General features: G+C 42.6%; 1 protein-coding gene across 4 annotated transcripts in view; it reads right to left on the reverse strand.

Moving 5' to 3' along the window:
- The window catches only part of LOC122715323 (nephrin), a 220,543-nt gene that overhangs the window by 36,303 nt on the left and 162,120 nt on the right, over positions 1–22,120 (reverse strand). For all 4 annotated transcript variants that reach the window (XM_043937424.1, XM_043937420.1, XM_043937423.1 and 1 more), the window contains exons 4-8: positions 12,031–12,141; positions 6,718–6,808; positions 6,527–6,639; positions 4,841–5,007; positions 543–687 (exon numbers count right to left, since the gene is read on the reverse strand). In XM_043937424.1, coding sequence (XP_043793359.1) covers positions 543–687; positions 4,841–5,007; positions 6,527–6,639; positions 6,718–6,808; positions 12,031–12,141 — 627 coding nt within the window. The remainder of the gene's footprint in view (positions 1–542; positions 688–4,840; positions 5,008–6,526; positions 6,640–6,717; positions 6,809–12,030; positions 12,142–22,120) is intronic.

Genomic DNA, 22,120 nt, shown 5'->3' on the forward strand with positions numbered 1-22,120 from the left:
GAAAGATGAGAGAGGATATTTTCTCTCTTTTCTCTCTCTCTCTCTCTCTCTCTCTCTCTCTCCTCCCTATTCCTACTCCTTCTCCGTCGTTTTTGCTTTACGATCGAAGATGGAGAACGATTTCGATGGGAATTTCGGCTGTAATTCTGGAAACCTAGCGTAGGCTGTTTTATTGCGGCTGTAAAAAACAAGGGACAGGCGCGTTCAACGTGGAAAAAAAAAAGGAGGAGGGAAAAAAATCGGTCGTAAATCGGCCGATTTCACGATCCGCGCGAAGCGAATCCTCGACAGAGGGTGGAAGGTTTATCTTTTTTTTTTTTTTTTCGACGTTCGAGCGACGCGTATGCATACGTTAAGACTGTGACTGGAGGGAAAGAGAGGGGATAACTTGCCGATGCTTGGAATCATCGAATATGCATTTAACGTGCCCTCGTAAAAAAAAAAAAAAAAAAAAAAAAAAGAAAAAACGGCGGGAGAGGAGATCGGAGGAGGGGGGGTGTAAGAAAGAGAGAAGATAGAATATATATTTATCGTGTACTCACATACGACGTCGATTTTCCAGGTCTCCTCCAGGAACAGCCCCGTCACGTTTGGATTTTCCGCCCTGCAGGTGATCAATTTCCCGTGATCCTCCACGCCTGGCTCGAACTCTACCATGCTCACAGTCCGATTCTCCCATCTCTCCTCCTGCGTGCGATACATCCGCGTTTCACATCGATATCTTATCGCTTATCTACTAAAGAAACTATTCTTTCTAAACAATTTACAAGAGAAGGGAAAAAAAGAAAGAAGGAATAGGAGAGGAATATATATATATATATATTAGGAGAGATATTCGTTGTCTCCTTCTTCACACAAAATTCCACGAGGCGAGCTTAATTTCGGGAAAATAACGATCCCGCGACGTATTCTCAATTCTCAATTCCACAATGGCGGCGAGAGCCGAGAGGAGAAGAAAAAAAAGAAGAAGAAAACGCTTGGACTCGGTAACTCGGTATGGTTAATTTTGGTTATATTAAGGTCGAGACCGTAAATGCAACATCTGCTGGAAATTCATCCCTGCTCATGCCCCGCACTCGAAAGGACTCCCGCCAAAGTCCTGCCCATCCGTGGAATCCTTTCTAAAGAGCTCCGCTCCGCCGGACTCCGCCGAGCGTAAATTTCACAGCCAGCTTCTCGCGTTTTTTCTCTCTATCTTCCACCGCTTTCCGCGGGCAGAAAAGACTCCCCATATCCCCCCCCACTTTGGCCGAGAATTTTGTTTCGAAGCGCGTCAAGTACCCGAGTAGTCCCTCTCTCGATTCTCCTCCATTCTCTCGTTTAACGATTTTCCCTCCTTGGGGCAGGAAGAGAAAGGAGGTTTAAGGGAAAAGGCGTCGAATTTCATTTAGAAATTTATTTATAATTATTTAGAATTATTTATTATTAGAATTTATTTATTAATTATATTAGAATTATTTATATTTAGAATTTATTTATTATTATTTAGAATTATATATATATATATATATATATATATATATATATATATAAAGGCCTTAAAGCTCCGGCATTCCGGGGGGAGGGGAAGGAAGAAATAAAGATGACGTAGCGATTACACCGGTAACGAGCCCTCGTGAACGCCGTGGCGAACGGGTAAAGACAGGCTGAACGACTATGGGATAATCAGGATGGTAATGCGATAGAGGCGGTCTACGTGTCCCGCCGCTTGTAGGATCTGCTTAAACGTTAATATCTCCCCTCCAACCTTTTCTCCCCCACCTTTCGCGGTTACGAGGCTGTATTTTATTATCCGTCGCTTAGACGAGAATTTTAAACAGATCCGATAAACGAGCCGTCATCGTCCGACCTCTTTAACGGCCTCCTTTACCTCGAGATCGGCTTTCAAAATCGGCTTTCAAAATCGGCTTCGAGATATAATATAATTAACTAACTTGGATTTTTGCGACGTCGCCTGGGACTCATTAAAATTCCCCGCGTATTATTCCCCGGAATATTCGATCTCATCGGCGAATCTTCACACGTAATCCACGCGGGCCTCGCCGAAGAATTTTAATTTCGCCCCCATAAAAGTTGGGAAACCGTCGCGCGAATTAGAATTCAGCCGAGTTCCCATCGGTGACTGTCGTTTACTCTGTTAATCAGAGCCCCCTCCCGCGTCGAAAATGCGCAAGGAGGTCGTGCGAGCGAGCGAGCGAGCGAGCGAGAGAGAGAGAGAGATACTCGGGGAGCAGGTGCGAGAGAGAGGATATTACTGGATACGTCGTCGTTGAGCGTTGCGGCCGGGTGCTCGTTAACGAACAACGCGAAATTAATTAGGGCGGTGAACGAAGAGACACGAACCGGTTGCATCTGTGATTATCGACCTCCGTTGTCTATCCCGTTTCGTGATATCCGTTATTCCATCCTGACGGATTAACTGCGGGCGAGAAAAGTTGCGAAAAGTAACGGTGCTCGTTCGTCTCCCCCTCTTCCATTCGTATTACTTCTTCGAGTCCAGCAAGCGTCAACGGATTACAGGGCTGTTCGCGTCGATCGTTTCGAAGATGCTGGCCAACGGAAAGAAAATCCCTAGGAACGGACGCTTTCTCGCGTACATTATCGAATACCACACGTAGCCAGATCCTCGCCGCCTCCCTTCTCGAGAGATCCAAGCTTCCCTCGTCTTCGAGGGCAGAATTCCCTCCGTTAAAATCTTCCACCAATTCTTCTGACGATCGACGCGTGTTTCCTGCCCCGGGGACGCACTACGTAATGGTTGTCGCGAGCAAACAATCTATATATATATATATATATATATACGTGTATCTTGGCAGGTTCGTTTCGTGGCGACGTTATTGGAAACGTCGAATAAGGGGATTCGGGCGAGAGAGTTAAAATAGGGAGAAATTCGGCCGAGATACATTTTCGGGTAGTTTTAACGGGAGATAAAGAGGAAAGAGGAAGGGGAAAAGGAGCTTTGAAAAAAGAAAAGAAAAATTCATTTTTCCCCCCGTTTAAAATTATAAACTCTTTATTTGTTTATTTATTTATTTATTTTTTTTTCGTCGTATCGCTTTGCATTTAGAATTTTTATCACGTTGCAGGGAATATATGACCGCCTTAAATTTGGATTTTCGCTCACTCCTATTTTAACAGGATATGATATTACACGAGTAATATTTAAAATATAAATTATGTATTTTGATGCTGTGTTCGCGGGCTGGTTGTTATTTAAATATCGTATGAATACGCGTAAATGTATTACCGGCAGCGTGGCTGGATACGGTAAAAATTGAATGAAATTTAAACCGTACAAATATAATCCGCATTTGATTACTGCTTCGTTTGTTCTTCGATTCGGAGGGAATCGAAAAATGAAAAACCTTAAAATTGATAATAATTCTCTGGAAAGTCTGGCGAATCTATTATCCCCCGATATATCTACGTTTATTTTATTCGATTTACCTCGATTTCGATACTCTCGATAGTCTCGATTAATTGGATCTCGAGCCGACTGTTTGATATCGTTAATAATAACGTAATGTCAATTTCACAGGGATAATTTAATTCATTTGTCATATTTTTTTTCTTCCCCCCCCTCTCTCTCTTCGTTTTTCATTCGATCGATGATTCGGATGGAGATAAAAATAAATATTCGAATCGGTTTAACCGAATAACGATTTTTTTATTTCCTCGAATCGATTATAAACTATTTAAACTTTTTTCTTTTCTAACTTAAACTTTGCGGTTTAACGAGAAATTGCTCTCATCTTTTTACGCTCTCTTAACAAAACCGAACAGAATCGGGATTACAATCTTTTCGCAAGATGGAATGGTATTTCCACGCAACGCGACAAAGAACGAACGAACGGCAGAAACTATTTGCTTTTCAAAGCAACGGTTCGACTCGCTCCTAAATCGTAATGGGCAATTAGCATACCGCCAATGAAAATATCTGGAGTCGACAGGTGTAGGTTGGTTAATTCAATCGAACGCCCCTCTCGAGCGCTGCCCTCTGATCGTACCTTTCAACCCTCGTCGTTTCGAACAACTCCAACTTGCACGAATCCTATCCGCTCGAGCGTAGAGAGGAGAGACAGAGAGGAGAAAGAGAGAGAGAGAGAGAGAGAGAGAGAGAGAGAGAGAGAGAGAGAGAGAGAGAAAGCGGCGCAACCGCAGATTTTCCCCTCCTCTTCCTCTCGCCTCCACCCTTCCACCACTTGCATGGATGTCTCCGTTCCATCGCTTTGACTCTGTTTCCGTATCGAGAATCTCTCGGAAGGAAAAGATTCGCCGCCGAGGGGTATAGTTATCGGTAAGCGTTTCGACCTTTTCAACCTCTTCCCCTCTTCTTTCCCTCCCCCCCATCCATCGGAACTCTGTCTCCCAAGGATACAGACTTTAGATTCTGAATCTCCCTCGAGGGAAGCCGAATTCTCGCCGCCACGATTCGAACTCGTTAGCCGATCGCTTTCCAATTACGCGACCGCGAGGAAATCGCGTAATAAACGCGTCTTGCCCTTTTTTCGAGCCAAACGAAAAGAAGACTCGATCGTTATAGGTATTGATAAGGGAGGGAAGGGGCGAACGAGATATCGAAACAGAGTGGGAGAAACGGGCCAGATTAATTAACAAGCTAGCTATGCGTAATAAAGCAGCTTAGCCGTTAATTAAACGCGCTTTTGTTCTTCCCCTAAATTTCGTTAAGGTGAACGCTAATCTGGTAATTAGAAAGCTGTAACGAGATTATAATTACCGGATTTCGATCGATCGAATGTTAATCCTAATCTGTCGAAACCTTGTCGACGAAAAAATCTAAAGGGGAGATATAGGAAGGGATGTCTCTAGTTTCTCCCACCTTGGTGTGCTTCAGCTGCCTTCTTCGCCCCTTGTACCAGGTTATCACCGCAGGTGGCCTCGAGCCCGTCGTCTCGCACTCAACCTCGTACCGTTTCCCGGCGAGCAGAGACTCGCTCCCCACCTCCTTCCTCCCCGGCCTCCTTATGGTCGTCGTCAACGGTTTCACTGGAAATCAACGGATTGGCCGATTATCCACCGATCGAAACAACTCTTTCCAACTCTTTCCTCTCTTTCCAACCACGCGAATAATTAAAGCGAGCCGATAATTAAGGGGGAGCAATGCAAATTGCACGATTTTGTAAAATTTGGACCATTCCACTTTTCGATTAAAATACGAGTGGATCGTTTCTGGATCCCCTCAATTCTTCTTTCTTTCCTCTTTCTCCTTCTTATTTTTCCTTTTCGAATCGAGTCGAGTCGAGTCGACAGGAAAAAGGAGGGGGCAAAAGGGGAGATTATTCGCCAATTTCTTCCCCCGGAGTTTTCGATAACGATCGTTACACGGGGGGGTATAAACATTGATTTTTCAACGCGTGTGTAAACGCGCGGAACGATACTGTTCCGGGCGACGATCGCTTTGACGGACGATAAATCCGACTATCCAATTGGCCCAATACCGGGGGCCAGATACGATCCGTTCGTGCGTGAAATATGAAAGCTACGAGGATAGGTCGCATCGTTTCGTCACCTCGAATTCTAATCGAAGGGTGTGGCGAATTAGTTTTCAAAATTTCTCCGTTTCTCTCTCGTTTCGTTTCGACGCGTGTAATGATCGAGAATGGGGTTCGAAGTTGGAGCAGAGAGGAGGATTCTAACGCGTGGCATTACAAATTTTTAAACGAACGACACATCGGATGTTCGCGCAAATATTTGATTTCCGGAATCACCGGCCTTTTCGATTATCCGCAATCTCGTCCACTCCCCTCCAGCTACGGCCTCGTTCAGGGGTTTTTTAATCTCTCTTTTTTGTTCCACCAGCCATGGGATGAATACACGTGCATGGTCACTTGGTGCAGGTCGCGAAAATCAAAGAGCGAGCATCGATCAATCTCCCTTTTTTTTTTTTTTTTTTTATTCTCCTCCCTCTCTCTTTCATTTCATTCGTTCTCTCCTTCCTCACCGTTCGTTTCGTTATCTTCTTTTTCATCCTATGATGGGTGTTCCCGTTCACCGATAACGGGTCTTCAATTTTCGGAAAATTTTCGGAAGCACCGATCGGTCGACGATCGTCGTCCTAGCTTTTCCTTCTCTTTCCTTTTTCTCCCTTCTCTTTCGAAACGGCGGATCTCGACGAGAATAAATATTTCTCCCCCGTTTTCAAGTTTCCTCTTCCCGCATAACCATAGCATAACCATACCGCGGACAACAGACTGACATAAATTTTTCAATTTACTCTCGAAAAGTTAGTGTTGACGAAGAATTCTAATTTTGAGAAAGCTTTCTTTGCCTTTCTTTGCCAGTCTGCGCAGGAGAGAGAGAGAGAGAGAGGGAGAGAGGGCGGGGCTCGATTTAATATATTTCTCGTCTTATCTCGCCTTATCTTCCCTTAAAGGCGAAGGAGGGAGCCCAGTTTTGCCCCGTCTCGTAGATGCTATCGGGACAAGACAGGCTCTTCCCCGATTTGTTGCGATAAGAATTCGTATCCCCTCCCCTTCACTCCCTCTCACGAATAATCGTCACTCACGGTTGAGATCCAGGGAAATGGAGGCCTCTCTCGGCTCGATCAGGTCCGTGTTCCTCGCCTGGCAAGTGTAATTCGCCCCTAGATGCGACCGCGTGACGGACTGCAGGGTGAGTCTGTCGAAAAGGACTGCCGTTATCGTCACAGATCGGTTAATAAACAGAGAACGAAACGGAGGTGTGCATTATCATTACCTGTTCTCTATCACGTCCCCGGCGTTCTTCTCGTACTCCTCGTCCTTCACTTCACCGTTCACCAACCACCGCACCACAGGTTCCGGCTTACCTGCAAGTAACAAGCGAATTAACCTTCAAAAACGAGGAGAGGGGGAAAGATTTACAGATTTCGAAACAAACCCTTCTCTCTCCTACGGACCAGATAGCGATTCGAAAGTGAAGAGAGAAACGTTGAACAGAGAGAAGGAAAGGAGACGGGAGGAGAACACAGTGTACAGAGGGGGGAGGGGGGTGGCGAAGCTACTAAAGCTACCGAGATGAGTTTTCCCCGGCAACTTTTAAATTAGCCGATACCCGAGGAGTTTTTGGTACTTTAGACAAAAACTGGCGCAGCTTCAATATCCGGCCCCCTCCCCCTTATACACCATCCATCCGCTAGATCGATAAATATCAATTATAGAACGACGGATGGGAAGAACGGGTCCAAGCTGTGTTCGAAAAAGGAGAAAAAGGAGAAAAAGGAGAAGAAGGAGAAGAAGGAGAAAAAGAGAAAGAGAACACACCTATTTCTCCAATAGATTCATACGTAGAAAAGACCACCTCTCTCTCTCTCTCTCTCTCTCGTTCGCACGATCGATCCGCGAGAATCGAGCCGGAATTTAAACTCGCGTATAGCTCTCGGCTCGGATGATAAATAAGGGTTCTGGTTTCCTCGATCTCTTTAACAGGAGGTCGGAATCCACCCTTCGTACCAATATTCCCTCTCCATATCCATATCCACCTCGCGCGAAAGTAGCGTTTATCGGAAATAAATGGTTTGGCAGGAGGGGGGCTACATACATATACATATACATACACATATACATATACATATATATATATATAGGAGTACTCGATTCGAGTGGATAGACTCGGCGTATTATATCACGGATTTACATATCTCTCGCGGAATAATAACGGTTCCCGTGGCCGGATGCATATTTTTGTTGGAAAGGCTGGCCAGGTTGAGGTGATAAAACGTGTGATATTACATAAGGGGCGAGAAATCACGAAGGAGGAGGATAGAGAAAAACCGCGAGGCATCATCCCCCAAAACCGGGGGATGATACCTCGACGAAGAGAGAGAGGGAGGGAGAAGAGGCCGAGCTTCACATTGTTATTCACGATACCACGGTGGCACGCTCGAATCGCAATTTAATCAGGCGACACTTAAAATTGCAACCCCTCCTACGGCTTAGATTAACTCCGCGTAGTTGTTATTCGACGATGCTCGTCGATCCGGATTGCGTTTTAACCCGCGTCGTCTCTCTAACCCTTCTTCCATTTTAATTAGAAGAAAAAGACGCGAGTAAAAGTATATATCATTTTAGCATTATGATCAGGAATATTAGGTTCATTTAAGATTTATTATTCGAATAGAATTAGTAATTAGTAATGATCAAGTTTATAATGCAATTGTAACAAGATACCATTTTTAATTGGTGGATTTGGAAATTGATTAACTCCATTAATATTACGATCTCCGGGCATAGCATTTCCACGAGTAAATAATATTAGAAAAGAAGAATAGAATAGGATGAAGAAATTTTCGATCGATTTTTCAACTCTATATATAGTATATATAGAGTATATAGTATATATAGTATATATAGTAAATAATATTAGAAAAGAAGAATAGAATAGGATGAAGAAATTTTCGATCGATTTTTCAACTCTATATATAGTATANGATGGAGGGAGTTAATTCGTAAGCCGCGAGGTCGTTTGCACGAGTGCTTAGAGCGACTGGGTGGCCGAGGAAAGGGAGAAGAAGGTCTGGCTTTAACCCTGGGGTCGGGGTTAGGTCTTGGGACGGCTTCGGTACGCCCCTGGCGTTGACTTTAACTGCCCGGCTATACCCAAACTGCCTTGCCCGAGAACCTCCTCCGTTTAAAACGACACCAGGGGAGGGGCACTAAAGCGGAGGATTTTAATCCGCGGGTACCGGACGATATCTCGCAGGATTAAGAGGGGCCACATCTAACAAGTTTACCGTCAGGTTCGAATTCTACTTAAGGCAAATACCTTGGAGAGGAAGGAGAGTGAGTTTCTCCTTCCCCTTTATTCAATCTTGCGCCCCCCTCTCTTTCATCGCCTCCTTGATTCGAGACCTCTCGATTTTGGATTATCGGAGGAGCAAGTGTCGATAAGCTCGACTCACCCTATAATATATGTATATATATTCGAATAATATATCCGAGTCGAGATATATTCGAGGGAAGATTTAATAATCTTTAAGCTAAAACTTTACGTTTCGTTAAAAATAAGGAACGAAGGGATTATCATTTATAAAATTCTTTGTTAAAAATTTAAAAGTTTATCGATCGAATATAATCTCGGGGAGGGATATTCTGTGAACGTCATCCCGTCCCCTGAATAATTTTTAATATCCTTTATGGTTCCGCCGCTACAGTTTCGCGGGGGGAGGATTGAAAAATAAATATTCCCCGCCAACTCGGCCAATACGGCGTAGAGATAGATCCCGCGACGTTGCCGGCGCACCCCGGGGGAAATAGGCGGAGTGCATCGTGCTCGATGGCTCAGAAACAGAGGGAGGGAAGAAAAGGAAGCCAACTCTTCTCTTGCGCCGGATAATTATATAGTTTGCACCACCTGCGACTGGCTTATAATCCTTCTCGATCATCCGACTCGAAACCACTCGACGTGCCTTTCTTTCTCTCTCCACGTTCCATTTCGTATTATGCGTAAGACGAGGAAGAGGAAGGGAAGCGGCCTTTTAGGCCGCGCGGTTTATACGTACACCCTCGATTCTTTACCGAGTAATTGGCAATAAATCCCGCGAGCGGAGTCGTAAAATTTTCTCACCTCTCTATTCCCATAAATTATAGACAACGCAACGGGTTTGGAGAGTTGGGCTCGAGTTGTAAATCGCGTATAATAGAGTTGAGAATGCACCAATCGTATCCGATCGATGAGCGATCGTCGACGTTCCAGAAGAGGAAGAGAGAGAGAGAGAGAGGAAGAGAAGGATAAAGGCCGCGTATTAACGCGCGTGTAATTAACGCCAGCTTCTTTTTTCCCTTTTTCCGTTTTTAAACCGGTGTCCAACCACGATATAAACGATATAAACCCGATATATACGATAATTTTTTATTAAATTAATTGAACTAAAAAATATAATAATTATTAAAAATAGAAATACTCCTTAAATTTACTGAAATTATATAATAAATTAATCTTTTATTTGATGATTTAATATTAATTAATCTAATTCTAATAATTGTTCTATAAATTTCATTAATAATCACTGAATAAAAATATTATTTGAATTTGTAATAAAAAATAATAAGAAAATTAACATGTAGATAAATAAATTATGTTTCAAATTAATAAAAATTAATAATATAATATTAAATTAATAATATTATTAAGTATATTTATTATGTATTTTATCAAAATATCTCTTTCATCAGACATATTACTTTTAAATTTAGATATAATAAAACAATGTTAAATTTTAAATGCAATTTAAAGGTTTTAAATTTAAACTAATATCCAATTTAATAATTTAATTAATTCTATAAAATTCAAAATTTTATGTGCTTTAACACTAAAATAAAATTAAATAATTTATATTTATTATATAATTTTTCGCGGGAGGGGAGGCAAAGAAGGAAGCATAAAGTTGGAAAAATAAAGTTGAAGTTAAATTATTCATCCGCGAGATAACGTTTTCCCCCCCCTCCACACGAAGAACAAAGTTTGTCCGATTCCGGGGCGAGTCGATATCGAATTTCGAAATGTACAAACACAAAGTAGATACAGATAGGGAGGAATAGGGCGGCAATAAAATATGCGCTCGAATTTTTTTTTCCTTTTTTTTACGGCCGCAAGAACCGTCGCTCACACACACACACACACACATATATATATATATATATAGAACGTCTCGTTTGAATAATCGGATCTAGTCTTCGGTATCGTTCGCGGCCCAGAGATAGGTTTTCTCGCGTAAATAACGTACATGGTCGATTTTCCTCGAATCTGGTGAAAAAGAGCCCCTCCCCCCCCCCGCATTAACATTTAATCGGCAAAGTGTATAGGCGTAATTTCGCATTGGGGCGGCCATTTCGATTGAATTGCAAATCTTGGAAAAGTTGTGGCGGGGTGCCGCCCGCTTTAAGAAGGGAGGAAAGGGGCGAAACTTTGTCGGTGGAATCGAATAAACATCAAAATGGCGAAATTTCGCTTTGTGCCGGCCGGAAACGATATCGGTTATCGATACACCCACCTCGGATACATAAATTTCCAAACTGTTTCGAATCGTTGGAAAATAAAAGGAGACGAGAGAGAGAGAGAGAGGGAAATAAAAAGACACTCGAAATCTTGGGGAGACGATCCCCTCCCCTTCTTCCGTTTAAAGACGATTTACAATTAAATGAAAATTCTCGGGGACCGTTTGCAGGGTTTGAAGAGGGAGCCACGTATTGTTAAGGATAAGCCGATCTTCTCGATATTCAATTTATACGCCGCAGTGCGTATGATCGATTCCCATCGAATATGCATACGCCGGCCATATTTCCTGGCTACGAATTTCGATGTATTCATCGAGCGTATGGATCGAACGATGAGCATTGAATCCTCCTTGTGTGTCTGTTCCTGTCTTCTATAAATTCGTTCGATTCGCGATGATATAAATATACATACACGGAGAATATTTCGAACCGTCTATTTTAATTTTAATTTTTATTATCGTTGTAATTCCTTGCGACGACATCCCATAGGAAGGAAGGAAGGAAGGAAGGAAGGAAAAAATCCGGCGACGCCACATTTTTAACCGTGTTTAATCTTTTAGGAGGTCTTCGAGAGAGAGGGAGGGAGGGAAGAAATAATCTTTTAAGGCAGTCGAGGGAAGTTGGCGCAGTTATAAACAGAAATTTAGATCCAGTTGGCAAAGTAAACACCGGAACCTTGGTAGTTTGCCGCTTCCCTCCTATTCCACTCGAGGAACGCTTGATCCTCCTCCTCCTCCTCCTCCTCGCTTTACCACACCTCCAAGAGGAAGGCCCGAACGCGCAACTTTTCACTTAGCTCTCCGATAAAAAGTTGGCTGATCTAATACAACCGGCTCGATTCTTCATTCCCTTTCCAACTTGGACGATCTAAATCACCGTTCGACGCAACGCATCCTACCTTGCGTCACAGTTAATCGGGGAAATCGGGGACGGGGAGTGTTTCTCTCATTTATTCGCTTTGCACGATGATTTTCGAAAATTTTCGACAATTCGTAAATTAGGATTCGCCCTAAATTTTAGAAGAAGAAATACTTACCGCCGGTGACGCGACACGTCAAAGAGGGAGTGTCACCCTCCTCGTAGGGCCCCGCCGTCCCGTTCACTATCCTCCCCCACTGGTCCAGAATGGCGGGTTGTTCAGGCGGCACTGGAACAGAGAAGAGAGGGAGAAAAAGAAAATTCTCAAATTTTCAAAGGCCTCCGGGACGATTATCGATGGTCGTAGAAACGTTAAAAAGTGATTTCCATGTGTGCATCTAGGTGCGCACATGGATCGTTCCCGGATTAAACGGGGGCGATATTTTTTGGAATATTCTCCGAAAAAACGGAGTCGGATAAACCAACCTAGATATTTCTCTCCTCCCCCCCTCGCCCCTCCCTTTCTTTTTTTCCGTCATTTTTCCCAACTTGGTCCGCAAACGCTATTCGAAAATAATATTTAAATAAATCATTAATAATATTTAAAAGAATTTTTCTACTTATTTAATAATTAATAATTAGATAATTTTTAATAAAAAAAATAATTTGAAGAAATACAATTTTTCAAACAACAATAAAAATTCTTTTTATCATTATATAATACATTTTTCAAATTTATTTTTTAATATAATGGTTTATTCTATTACACAAGGATATATTAATCTGAAAAATAAAATTATTGCAGATTTTTCAATCACAGATATATCAATCTGAAAGATAAAAATCATTACAAATATTTTTGAAATAATGTACTTATTTATAATAAATATTATTATTATTATTATATCATAATATTATTACATCATAAATAATGAATGTATAAAAAATTTGAAGAGAATCTTATGTTTCACATTAACATGTTATACATATTACGTCATCACGTAATTACGTTTGACCAAGTATTATAAAAAAACTACTGAAAAAAAGAAAAAAAGAAAATATAGAACCGATAAAAATGATCTTTTATTAATTATATTGTATATTAAATCTTTATTTCTCGATTATAATATATTTTGATTAATAAAAAAAATGGAAAAATAAAAACAAAATCAAGATTTTAATATGCCAAGATATACTTCGAGTTTGATATTATAGACGAATTTTTTTAATAAAATATGGATTTTTATCAGCGAGGTTACGCGCCTACGTTTTCTTATCATCCCCCGTTTATGTCGATGTAAGTTTTCTATATTCGAACGTACGTCCAAATGAATATATATATCTTTGGTTCAAATATTTTTATTCGTTCCGATATTACATCGCGATATTAAAAGTTTTCCGTACTTTTTGAAGTTGAAAAGCCGCAAACTTTGTTACGTGGAATTCATAATTAACGGGAGAGGGAGGAAAGGAGAAAACAGGGAGATCTTAGATTTTTTTTCCTCGAATATTTCAAAAATACCTGGTAAATTACTTTGTATCACGATTCTTCCTAGATCGCGCGTTTTTATTTCTCTTTTTTACTTTTTTTCCCACTGTGATTTTTTTTCTCCGACCAACATCGGAATACACCGCGTATATCGAATGTTATTCGAAGCCAAAAAAATGTACAGGCTGGAATCGTGATTCTTTTTTTTCTTGTTTAAAACTTCGTTCCCGATTTTGGTGGAAAAATAAAAGAGAGAGAGAGAGCGAGAGAGAGAGAAGAAAGAAAAGGAAATAGGGAAGAAAAAAAACATACCTGGCAAAACGAATTTTTGGAGAATACCGCTTTCCGCGGATCGATGCCAAGATCGCTGGTCACTCAAAAAATTGCTTTAAGCGGATACGGCGAACGGTTATTCGATTCTGTTCGACGCATCGAGTCGTAAACTGCGCCAAATCCGAAATAACGTTACGGTTATTCTTGCAATCGTCGAGATATATTCGCCTATAAGCTCCTTCCGAGCGAATCCGATCGAGGAAAAAAAAAAGGAGGGGGGGGGGGGGGAAAAAAATTGGGGATTAAAACTATACTACAAGATCTATCTATCGATTTCTTAACAAACGCGAATTTAATAATCTCGCCTATTTATACGATCCAATACGAGTGGAAGAAATTTGTAATTTCTTTTTAAACGGATTTCATCCCCCTCCCCTTTCGAGATCGTTTCTCGATTTTTCTTTTTTTCTCTTTTGAAATCAGGAGAGAATAATTTAAATTCAATTCGAAATCATAGGGATGCGTTCTTCGGGAGGGGGATGGTGAGAGGGATCGATAGACGGATTGTAAATCAGCAGAAGGCAACTCGATTGAAAACTCGTTTCTATGACCGCGATCAAATTTTTATCCCTATGCTTTGCCCGCGTGTCGGTCGTTTTTCCAATCCATAATTGCCGGTATCGATGATGAAAAAGCAGAGCGGGATTCCGCTCTGCCTCCATGCGTCGCAACGCGCCCAATCAATTGATCGATCACGTCCTTCGGATGGGTGTCGAGTCCTAGGTACACTAGGCGCTGGAGATTTCGAGGTAAAAAAAAAAAAAAAAAATAAAATAACGAAATATATATATATATATAAAAAAAGTATATTTCTCTCTCTAAACATTATTCGATTACCAATATCACGAAACAAGAGTATGCCTCTCTTGAAATAATTTTCGAACAAACTTGGCTTAAGAGGGAAGGAAGAATCGAGGAATTGTCGAAATTGATATTCTAAAAGGATGATACGCGCTCACAGTTTCTGCGCTCTCTCTTGGCAAAATGGTTGACTTTGATGCAGAGAACATCGAGACGTTGAGGGAAGAGGGTGGAAGAGGGTGGAGCATTGAGAAGAGAGAGAGAGAGAGAGGGAGGGAAAGACGTAGATGGGGGTTGTAATGGCAATTACCAGTGGTAATCAATGGACCTCGCTCAGGCCGGGCCGATAATTTCAGGGCTGGATGGAAAATAGGCACCCCTGTGCCACATTGCTGCGCATATATCTGAGGCTGCCCTCGCTTCACGCGTATCCACCGTTACCAACGATGGCCATTCAACTCTCTCTCTCTGTTGCAACCTCTGACGGCCAATTTACTCGCGCTTTGTATCACCTTGAGTGTCGCCCCATTTTAAACGCCCTCGTTGTTCAACAGATTTAATCTGTTTATGATAAATTTAACGGGCAATAAAGCTAAGAAAGCTTCTTTAAGAGAGGATTAATTCGTAGATGTATTGCATATTAATTATATCACGAAGCGTGAAATGAATGAATTCAATAGGAATAGCGAATTCCGAGAAATCCTTCTAAAAATTGTGATAATTGAAAATGTAGCTTAATCTAACTCAATTCGATTTTATTCGTTAATTTCGATACGGAAGAAAAAGGTTAACTTTGTATTCCAATTTTTTCCTACCCATTCGATCCCGTTCCACGAATATTTATACACGCATGTATAACAACCCCATACTCGATCTAAACGGAACCAATCGATCGGAGGATAGACGTATAAAATCCGCACGAGTATTTTTTAATTTCCAGTGTTTCCGATTTAAACGTGGAATAATACTTGAGTTATTCGGTGGAGTGGGGTGGGGTATCAAAAAAAAAAAAAAAAAAAAAAAAAAAAAGAAAAGAGCGGTACGTATGCGTGCACATAGGTGGAGAAATTGCGGAGGAATGTCGGGGGTAGCGCCGCAATTTTAATCGAGTTAATTTCAAGCCGCCTCGTATATATCCGTGGATCGTTCTCAGAAATCCGATTCTATTCCAAACGCGTGGACATCTCTCCCTCTCCTCTTTTTTTCTTTTTAACGCAGCAGAACGGGCTACGGGGGCGCAACGATCGTTACTTGCAGCGTCCACGAAATTGCGCGGAGGGGAAGATCGTAACGCGTTGTTACGGTGGAAAATTAGCACGAGCGACGAATGGAAACCGCATTGCGTGCATCCGAGAAGAAAATGCCCGCTTTATCTATTCCCTCCTCTCTCATAGTTTACAGCCAGATTCGATCAAAAACGATTCGTTGGGCGAAGGAGGCGCCGTTTTCGAAATTACGTTTCGAGGGAATTCGGTTGGAAACGGTTGCATTAGCAAGAAGTCGAAAGAATTAAAAAAAAAAAAAGAAAAAGGGGCAACAAAATCGGATTGAATTTTCAATACGCGGGCCGAAATATAATGCAATGATTAAAAAATATGGCGAGGGGATTTATTTCGGGATTCGTTCGGGGGAATTTAATATGATCGAGATAGGAGTGCTCCATTTCTTTCGATATTAGTTACATCGATCGGTACGAGGGATTACCCGTTAAATAGATACCGACCGAGCACAACGCGACTCACTTTCCGCAATTATTCAGTTGCTCGGTTTAACGTCACAATTCTTGCTCGAAAATTTCCTTTCGATTTAATTAATTGAATAGAAGAAGGAAGAATGGGTCGAGATAATTGAATTTTCCGCGCGATTCAAAGAATCAAACATCTCCTCACAATCGCGCCATTAGCCCTGAGACGTTAAACCCGGTTGTGAACGGTGTAGAATATCGTTTGGGTCGATGGCTCGCATTACCATACGTTTCACGCTAGATTCGCGTGATGGAAGTCTTCGCGTCAATTGCCAGTTGCCTATTGAGAGAAACAGCATGCGGCGCGGCGGATAGGAGCTACCGCTATTAAGTCAGACAACTGGGAAGCGTGTTAAATTTCAAGGGAATGGCTCCCCGATAATAGTAATAGGCGAACGTTATCGTAAGTGGGAAAGAGAGAGACTCACGGTCGGACAGCCAAGCTTTAAGATCCGACGGAGTAGAAATTGGAGTAGATTCTCTCTCCGGCTTATCGACACGCAAGATATCCCCCTCCCTCTCTCTCTCTCTTTCTCTCTCTCTCTCTCCATCGCGGATCTTCGCTCCATTGATCTTCGGCTTTGATCAACCCCGTAAACGACCCGTTCTTTCGCTTCGCTTTTTAAATATTTAAGGACCTATCCCGATTAAATGGACGCCCGTCACGCTCCAATTAATCGGCCGCCACGAAATTTTAAATAATCCAATCTCGTATAAATACGCAGCGAATGTATATATATATATATTCGATCGCGTTGGAGAAAAATCGTTGGAGAACCCACTGACCTGAGAATAGATTCTCTTCCTCCCTTCCTGAATTACGAAACGATGATAAACTCGCGCATCAATTAAAATATTTTCTTTTTCATTATTCATCGCGGTTCACGATTTATGGAATACACTTCCGCATAATAATTATATGCCATTGGTTGCTCGATCGAACAATTCTTTATTTGCATTTTTATTGTTCCACGGGAGAAAAAAATCGACCGACCGACGGAATAACAAATGCGCCGTTAAATATAAACGGTTTAATAAATACCGCCGCTGCTTGGCTCCCACGAAATATTTTTCTACGCCCTCCCTCCTCGTCATTTTTCCAATATATATTCCCCTCCCCTTTCCTTTCTTACTCCTCGTAACCAATCTACGGATTCGAAACTCTACGGAAAAAAAAAAAAAAAAAGAAAAAAAAAGAAAAAGTAGGAATCGTTATAGAGAATATCTCGATTTCGTGGAGAACGATTACCATCCTCGCAACATGCCACCCATCGTTCTTGCAAATACGACTTTTACGCTCTCCCTTTCCCTTTTCCCTTCTCTCCTCTCTTCTTTCCTCCCCAGTCCTTCTTCGCCGCTCTTTCGCTCTTTTCTTTTCCTTTTTCTTCTTTTTTCCTTTCTTTCTTCTCTCTGCGGCAATCTTGGATTATCCTCTCGCGCGCGACCATCTCCAAAGGAACCAGCACGAACGCCGAGAAAGGGGAGAACAGCGGAAATTCTGCCTCCATCCGAGAGAAAAATCACTTGCCTGTGAGGAGTGTCTATATATATATATATATATATATATATAAAACGCATGGTACGAATGGATGGGTTGGGAAAAGTATCCGCGATTAACGCGTTCCTTTTCAAGGAGTGGAGATCCGTCGGATGGGTACGTTTAGGATTAAATTTAAACGCGCGAAGACGGCGAGAAGGGGGGAGGAGAGAGGAGAGGGGGCGGCGAGAAGCTGCGCCCCGAAGGCAAGCGCGTAAACACGCGCGATCGAACGACGAGGGAACATGGCGTCGATAAAAATTTCCGCGGTTTCGATCGAGGGTGCTCGAGTCACGTTACACCCCCTCCTCGATGCGACGCTCGATTAAATCACCGTTAAATGCAACGTCGAGGAGGAGGAGGAGGTTTTCCATTCGTGGGATTAAGTTTCGACTCAATTTTTCGTTAACGGCGTTCTTTTCTCGATTAATAATCGAGCGTATCCGATTTAGACTTCGCTGCCCGAAATTTCACGTCCGCCGACCGTTCGAAAACGTTGCTCGTCGACGTTGAAATTTCGTGCGAAAAATTCGCAAGGGGGAAGGTTAAATACGGAATCCCAGTTTTTCCAGATTTTCCACGGATTTTCGGCCGGCGATCCGAGTTGTAAATCGGGGAAATTAACCACGAACGGATTGTTCGAGATCCTTCCGCACACGCACGCGCGTTAAAAACGCGTTAAGAAAGGAAGATTTTTCTTCACGTGCAAGACGTCTCCTTGTTGGGATTTCGATAAAAACGTCAAATTTTATTTTCAAATTCGTCGAATGGGGAGGACGTCGCCTTCGTTCGTGCTCCTTGTCGGAGGAGCCTCGAGTCGTCTCTGTCGAGCTCCGTTAACAGCATCTCGAGCGAGAATCCACGTAGTTTTCCACGAAAATTCGAATCTCTCGAAAGAGAGAGAGAGAGAGAGAGAGAGACTTCTGGACGATAAAAATAATGAGGAGGATTGTATCGAGAGAAAGAGCAACGTCTCTGTCGTTTCCGTTTCCAATCTGTTTTGTCCGTTCGATCGTTAATCAAACAGTTCTTCTCTTTATTGGCTCTCTCCTCCCTGGAATGGGGGGGGAGAAAAGGAGAGAAAGTTTGAACGGTTTCGAGCGACATCCACATGCTTCGACAAAGTGAACGAAAAGTGTACGATTCTCGCGGATTTTCTCGAGACGTGAACACGGAAATTTGAAATCGTAAACGAATTAATTTGCATCTCCTCGTTTCTTCTCAACCCTCTTCAAGCGGTGAATTGTGAAAGTTAAATTCGCGTACAAGGAGTACACGAGTTTCCACTATCGTTCGTAAATTCAAACGGATTCACACCAGCTTCGTTTTAAAATATTCGACCGCGCCCCCCTCCAATGAAATTCGTTAGAGTGATCGACGCCAAGGGATTGGCGCACGGCGGACGAATGAACGTTCGAAGATCGTGCCCGCGAAACGACCGTTTCTCCCGTTCGAAAGAGAGAGAGGGAAAGAGAAAGAGAGAAAGAAGGAAAAGAAAAGGAAAGAAAGGTTTACCAAAGACAAATACGATTAGTATTAGTATTAGCTTTCGCAAAGTAATACGAAATTTTTTAATTTTTCAAATACCAAGTGTATGCAATTTTTTTTTTATTAAAAAACAATTTATTTACGGGACGTTGTAATTCAAAGTTTTGCCTGAAACTTATTTCCCCATATTTTCAAGATATTTTCAGCGATAAACAATTATTAACAAATATTTACCGAAAATAATTATGGAAAACATTCTCGCGAGCATACGGTCGCTTTCTGAAAGGGAGGGAAGATTGGCAGTAAAGCAAGAAGAAGAGGAAGGAGAAGGAAAGAAAAAAGGAAGGAAGACTGGCTACCGAGCTGTTCCTAGCTGCTTCCTACTCCTCTCTCTCTTTCTCTCTCTCTCTCTCTCTCATCTCCGTTCCGGACGATTTGAATAAGCTTCGTAAGCCTTGGCCGAGTTGAAAAGCCGCGCGATGTTTGCCGAATGCCACTTCGTATGCCGGTATCCAACGCAGACAGCGACGTTTTTTAAGCATTTTCCATACGTGCCCTCCCTTTCCCGACAAGAAACAACTCGGTACACACGGCCACGTTCTCGTGAAACGTTAATAACTCGCCCAAGATTATTTCCTTCCGAAAAGATATTTATTAATCGATATTAATAAGAGCGTGGTGGAATGATTAATCGGGATAATGAAATTTTTCCAATATTCCTTTCATCTCCTTTTCAGCGGCCTTTGTAACTTTCTTTCCCCTCGATCGTCCCCCTTTTCTTCGACCTCAGGAGATGACTGTTCCATTACGCGTTTGCTACCAAGCCAAAGGCAAAGTGCTTGTTAAATTTTTACGGCCACCAGTTTTTCCCGAGGATATCTTCCCGAACATATCCTTTCAACGCTCTCTCTTTTTCATTTCTCGAAAAGTGTTACTCTTTCATTCGTCGATCGATTATCACGTTCGAAACGTTCGAAAAACGGAGAAAGTTCACCTGTTCCTTGCGGATGGAACGAGGGGAGAAGGATCGAGGGTGGCAAGGGACGGAAGGTAAGAGGAGGGAGAAGAGGTCAACGAACAAAAGGCTTTCTTGTTTGACAGGGTATAAAAGGGAAGATGGCTGGGAATTCTCGATGACTCGCGTTGCCTTTCATCCTCCCACGGGGGGAGGGTTTACGTCTTTTGGACGCGGAACAACGTTGATTAGCCGGGATTCTGGCCGAAAAGGGAAACGGAGAGAGGGAATTGAGCGTCTCGTTCCGATTCGAAGAAATATTCTTTTCGATAAGTCAAAGCGGCGGACATTTTAATTATAGAGATATCGCAAGGCGCAACGAAACGTTAACGTAAAAGCCCCCTTTTTCTCTTGCCAATCTCTCCTCGAAATGGGATCTCCCGCGCTCCTTCTCTTCCCGCTTTTTATCGGGGCAAGGGATTGAATTATGATCCCCATCCGCGGTATCGTTGCCGCCGATTAATCTTCGATTAAGGGACCAAAGAATCGTAAAATATATTATCGGCCCTCCTCTTTCCCCTAGAAGAGAAGAACAGCGTATATTGCCGTATATACACAGGCGAGATGGAAAATAATTAATGCGAGAGGTAATTTCATCCGATTCGACTCCAATCAAATAAAAGATGTTAATAAAAAGCGTGACGAGCGAATCAGGCCGTGCTAGGATCCCCTTTATCGGGGGAACGAGTTCACCTCCATAAATCACCTCCATAAATCGCTTAACGCGCCATCTTTCCCCCGACGTTCGACCTTTCGCTTGCGGAACGAAAGCTTGCGGGCGAGGAGGAGGTGGAAAAACAAGGAGGAATTTTTTCGCTGACCGAGGATAGAAAGAAGGTTTTCCAATTTCGGAAAGGAGCGTACCCTCCCCCCTCCCCCGTTATATTTCTCGCCGGTGACAGACAGATTCATTCGAGGGTGGGGAATTCGAAGCCAGGATACGTTCTTCTGCCCTTCGTTCGGATAACGATCAGAATAGCCGGTAAGAATAATGCGGGCGTTCCCCAAAACTTGTCGCTGGGATTACGTATCTAGGTTATGGCGGGATATAAAAAGTGGCCGCGATTCGTATAAAGTGATTTTAAGTAGGAGGAGCCAGCTAGCCGTTTTCCAGCCGGGGAAAAGTTCGCCTCCGTTGAGATATGGCTGCAAATATTAAAATCTGGTCTTCTATATATACCCCGCCGCGGAATATCAACGGTTCCCATTCCCCTTCGACGATAGACGACCGGCACTTCAACCGGGATTTCTCTATCCTTCCTTCCCTCCTTCGCTTTATTTTTTTTATTATGGCGACGGGCACCGTCTCCACCCGGAAATGGAAGATTACGTCCAAGAGAAATAATCCATTCGATCCTTCCCTTCGATCGATCGCTAACCTCCTTGAACGTTTCGTTCCGAATCTTTGTAAAAATCGGCAAAAATCGGTAAAAATCGGCAAAAATCGGCAAAAATCGGCAAAAATCGGCAAAAATCGGTGCCGATTTTTCGCGCTAAATTTTTCGCGCATCGAAAGATACTTCTTCTTCGGGATCGTCTCGCGATTAACGAAGAATGAGAGAGCTTTATTGAAATATTTGCGAAGCATTGTTGGACTAAAAAGTTGAAACAGCCTGGAGTAGAAAGGGAGGGGTGGCAGTTTGAAACGGCGACAGGATCGAATCGGGACGTATTTGGTCTTGGATAAGGACGTGTTCAAAGTTTGTTGAGAGCACACTTTGAACTTTATATCCGAAGGATTCGCTCGAAGGAGACATCGAACCCCTGTGGGGGCAGCTGTGCGCGCCCTAAGAATCTTGTTACGAGGCGGGAGAAGTTGGTAAACGCTCGCATCGGGGGATGTCACCTATCCCCCGACCTT

Source organism: Apis laboriosa, unplaced genomic scaffold (genome assembly GCF_014066325.1).
Source record: "Apis laboriosa isolate Shangri-la unplaced genomic scaffold, ASM1406632v1 scaffold34_cov151, whole genome shotgun sequence".
Lineage (NCBI taxonomy): Eukaryota > Metazoa > Arthropoda > Insecta > Hymenoptera > Apidae > Apis > Apis laboriosa.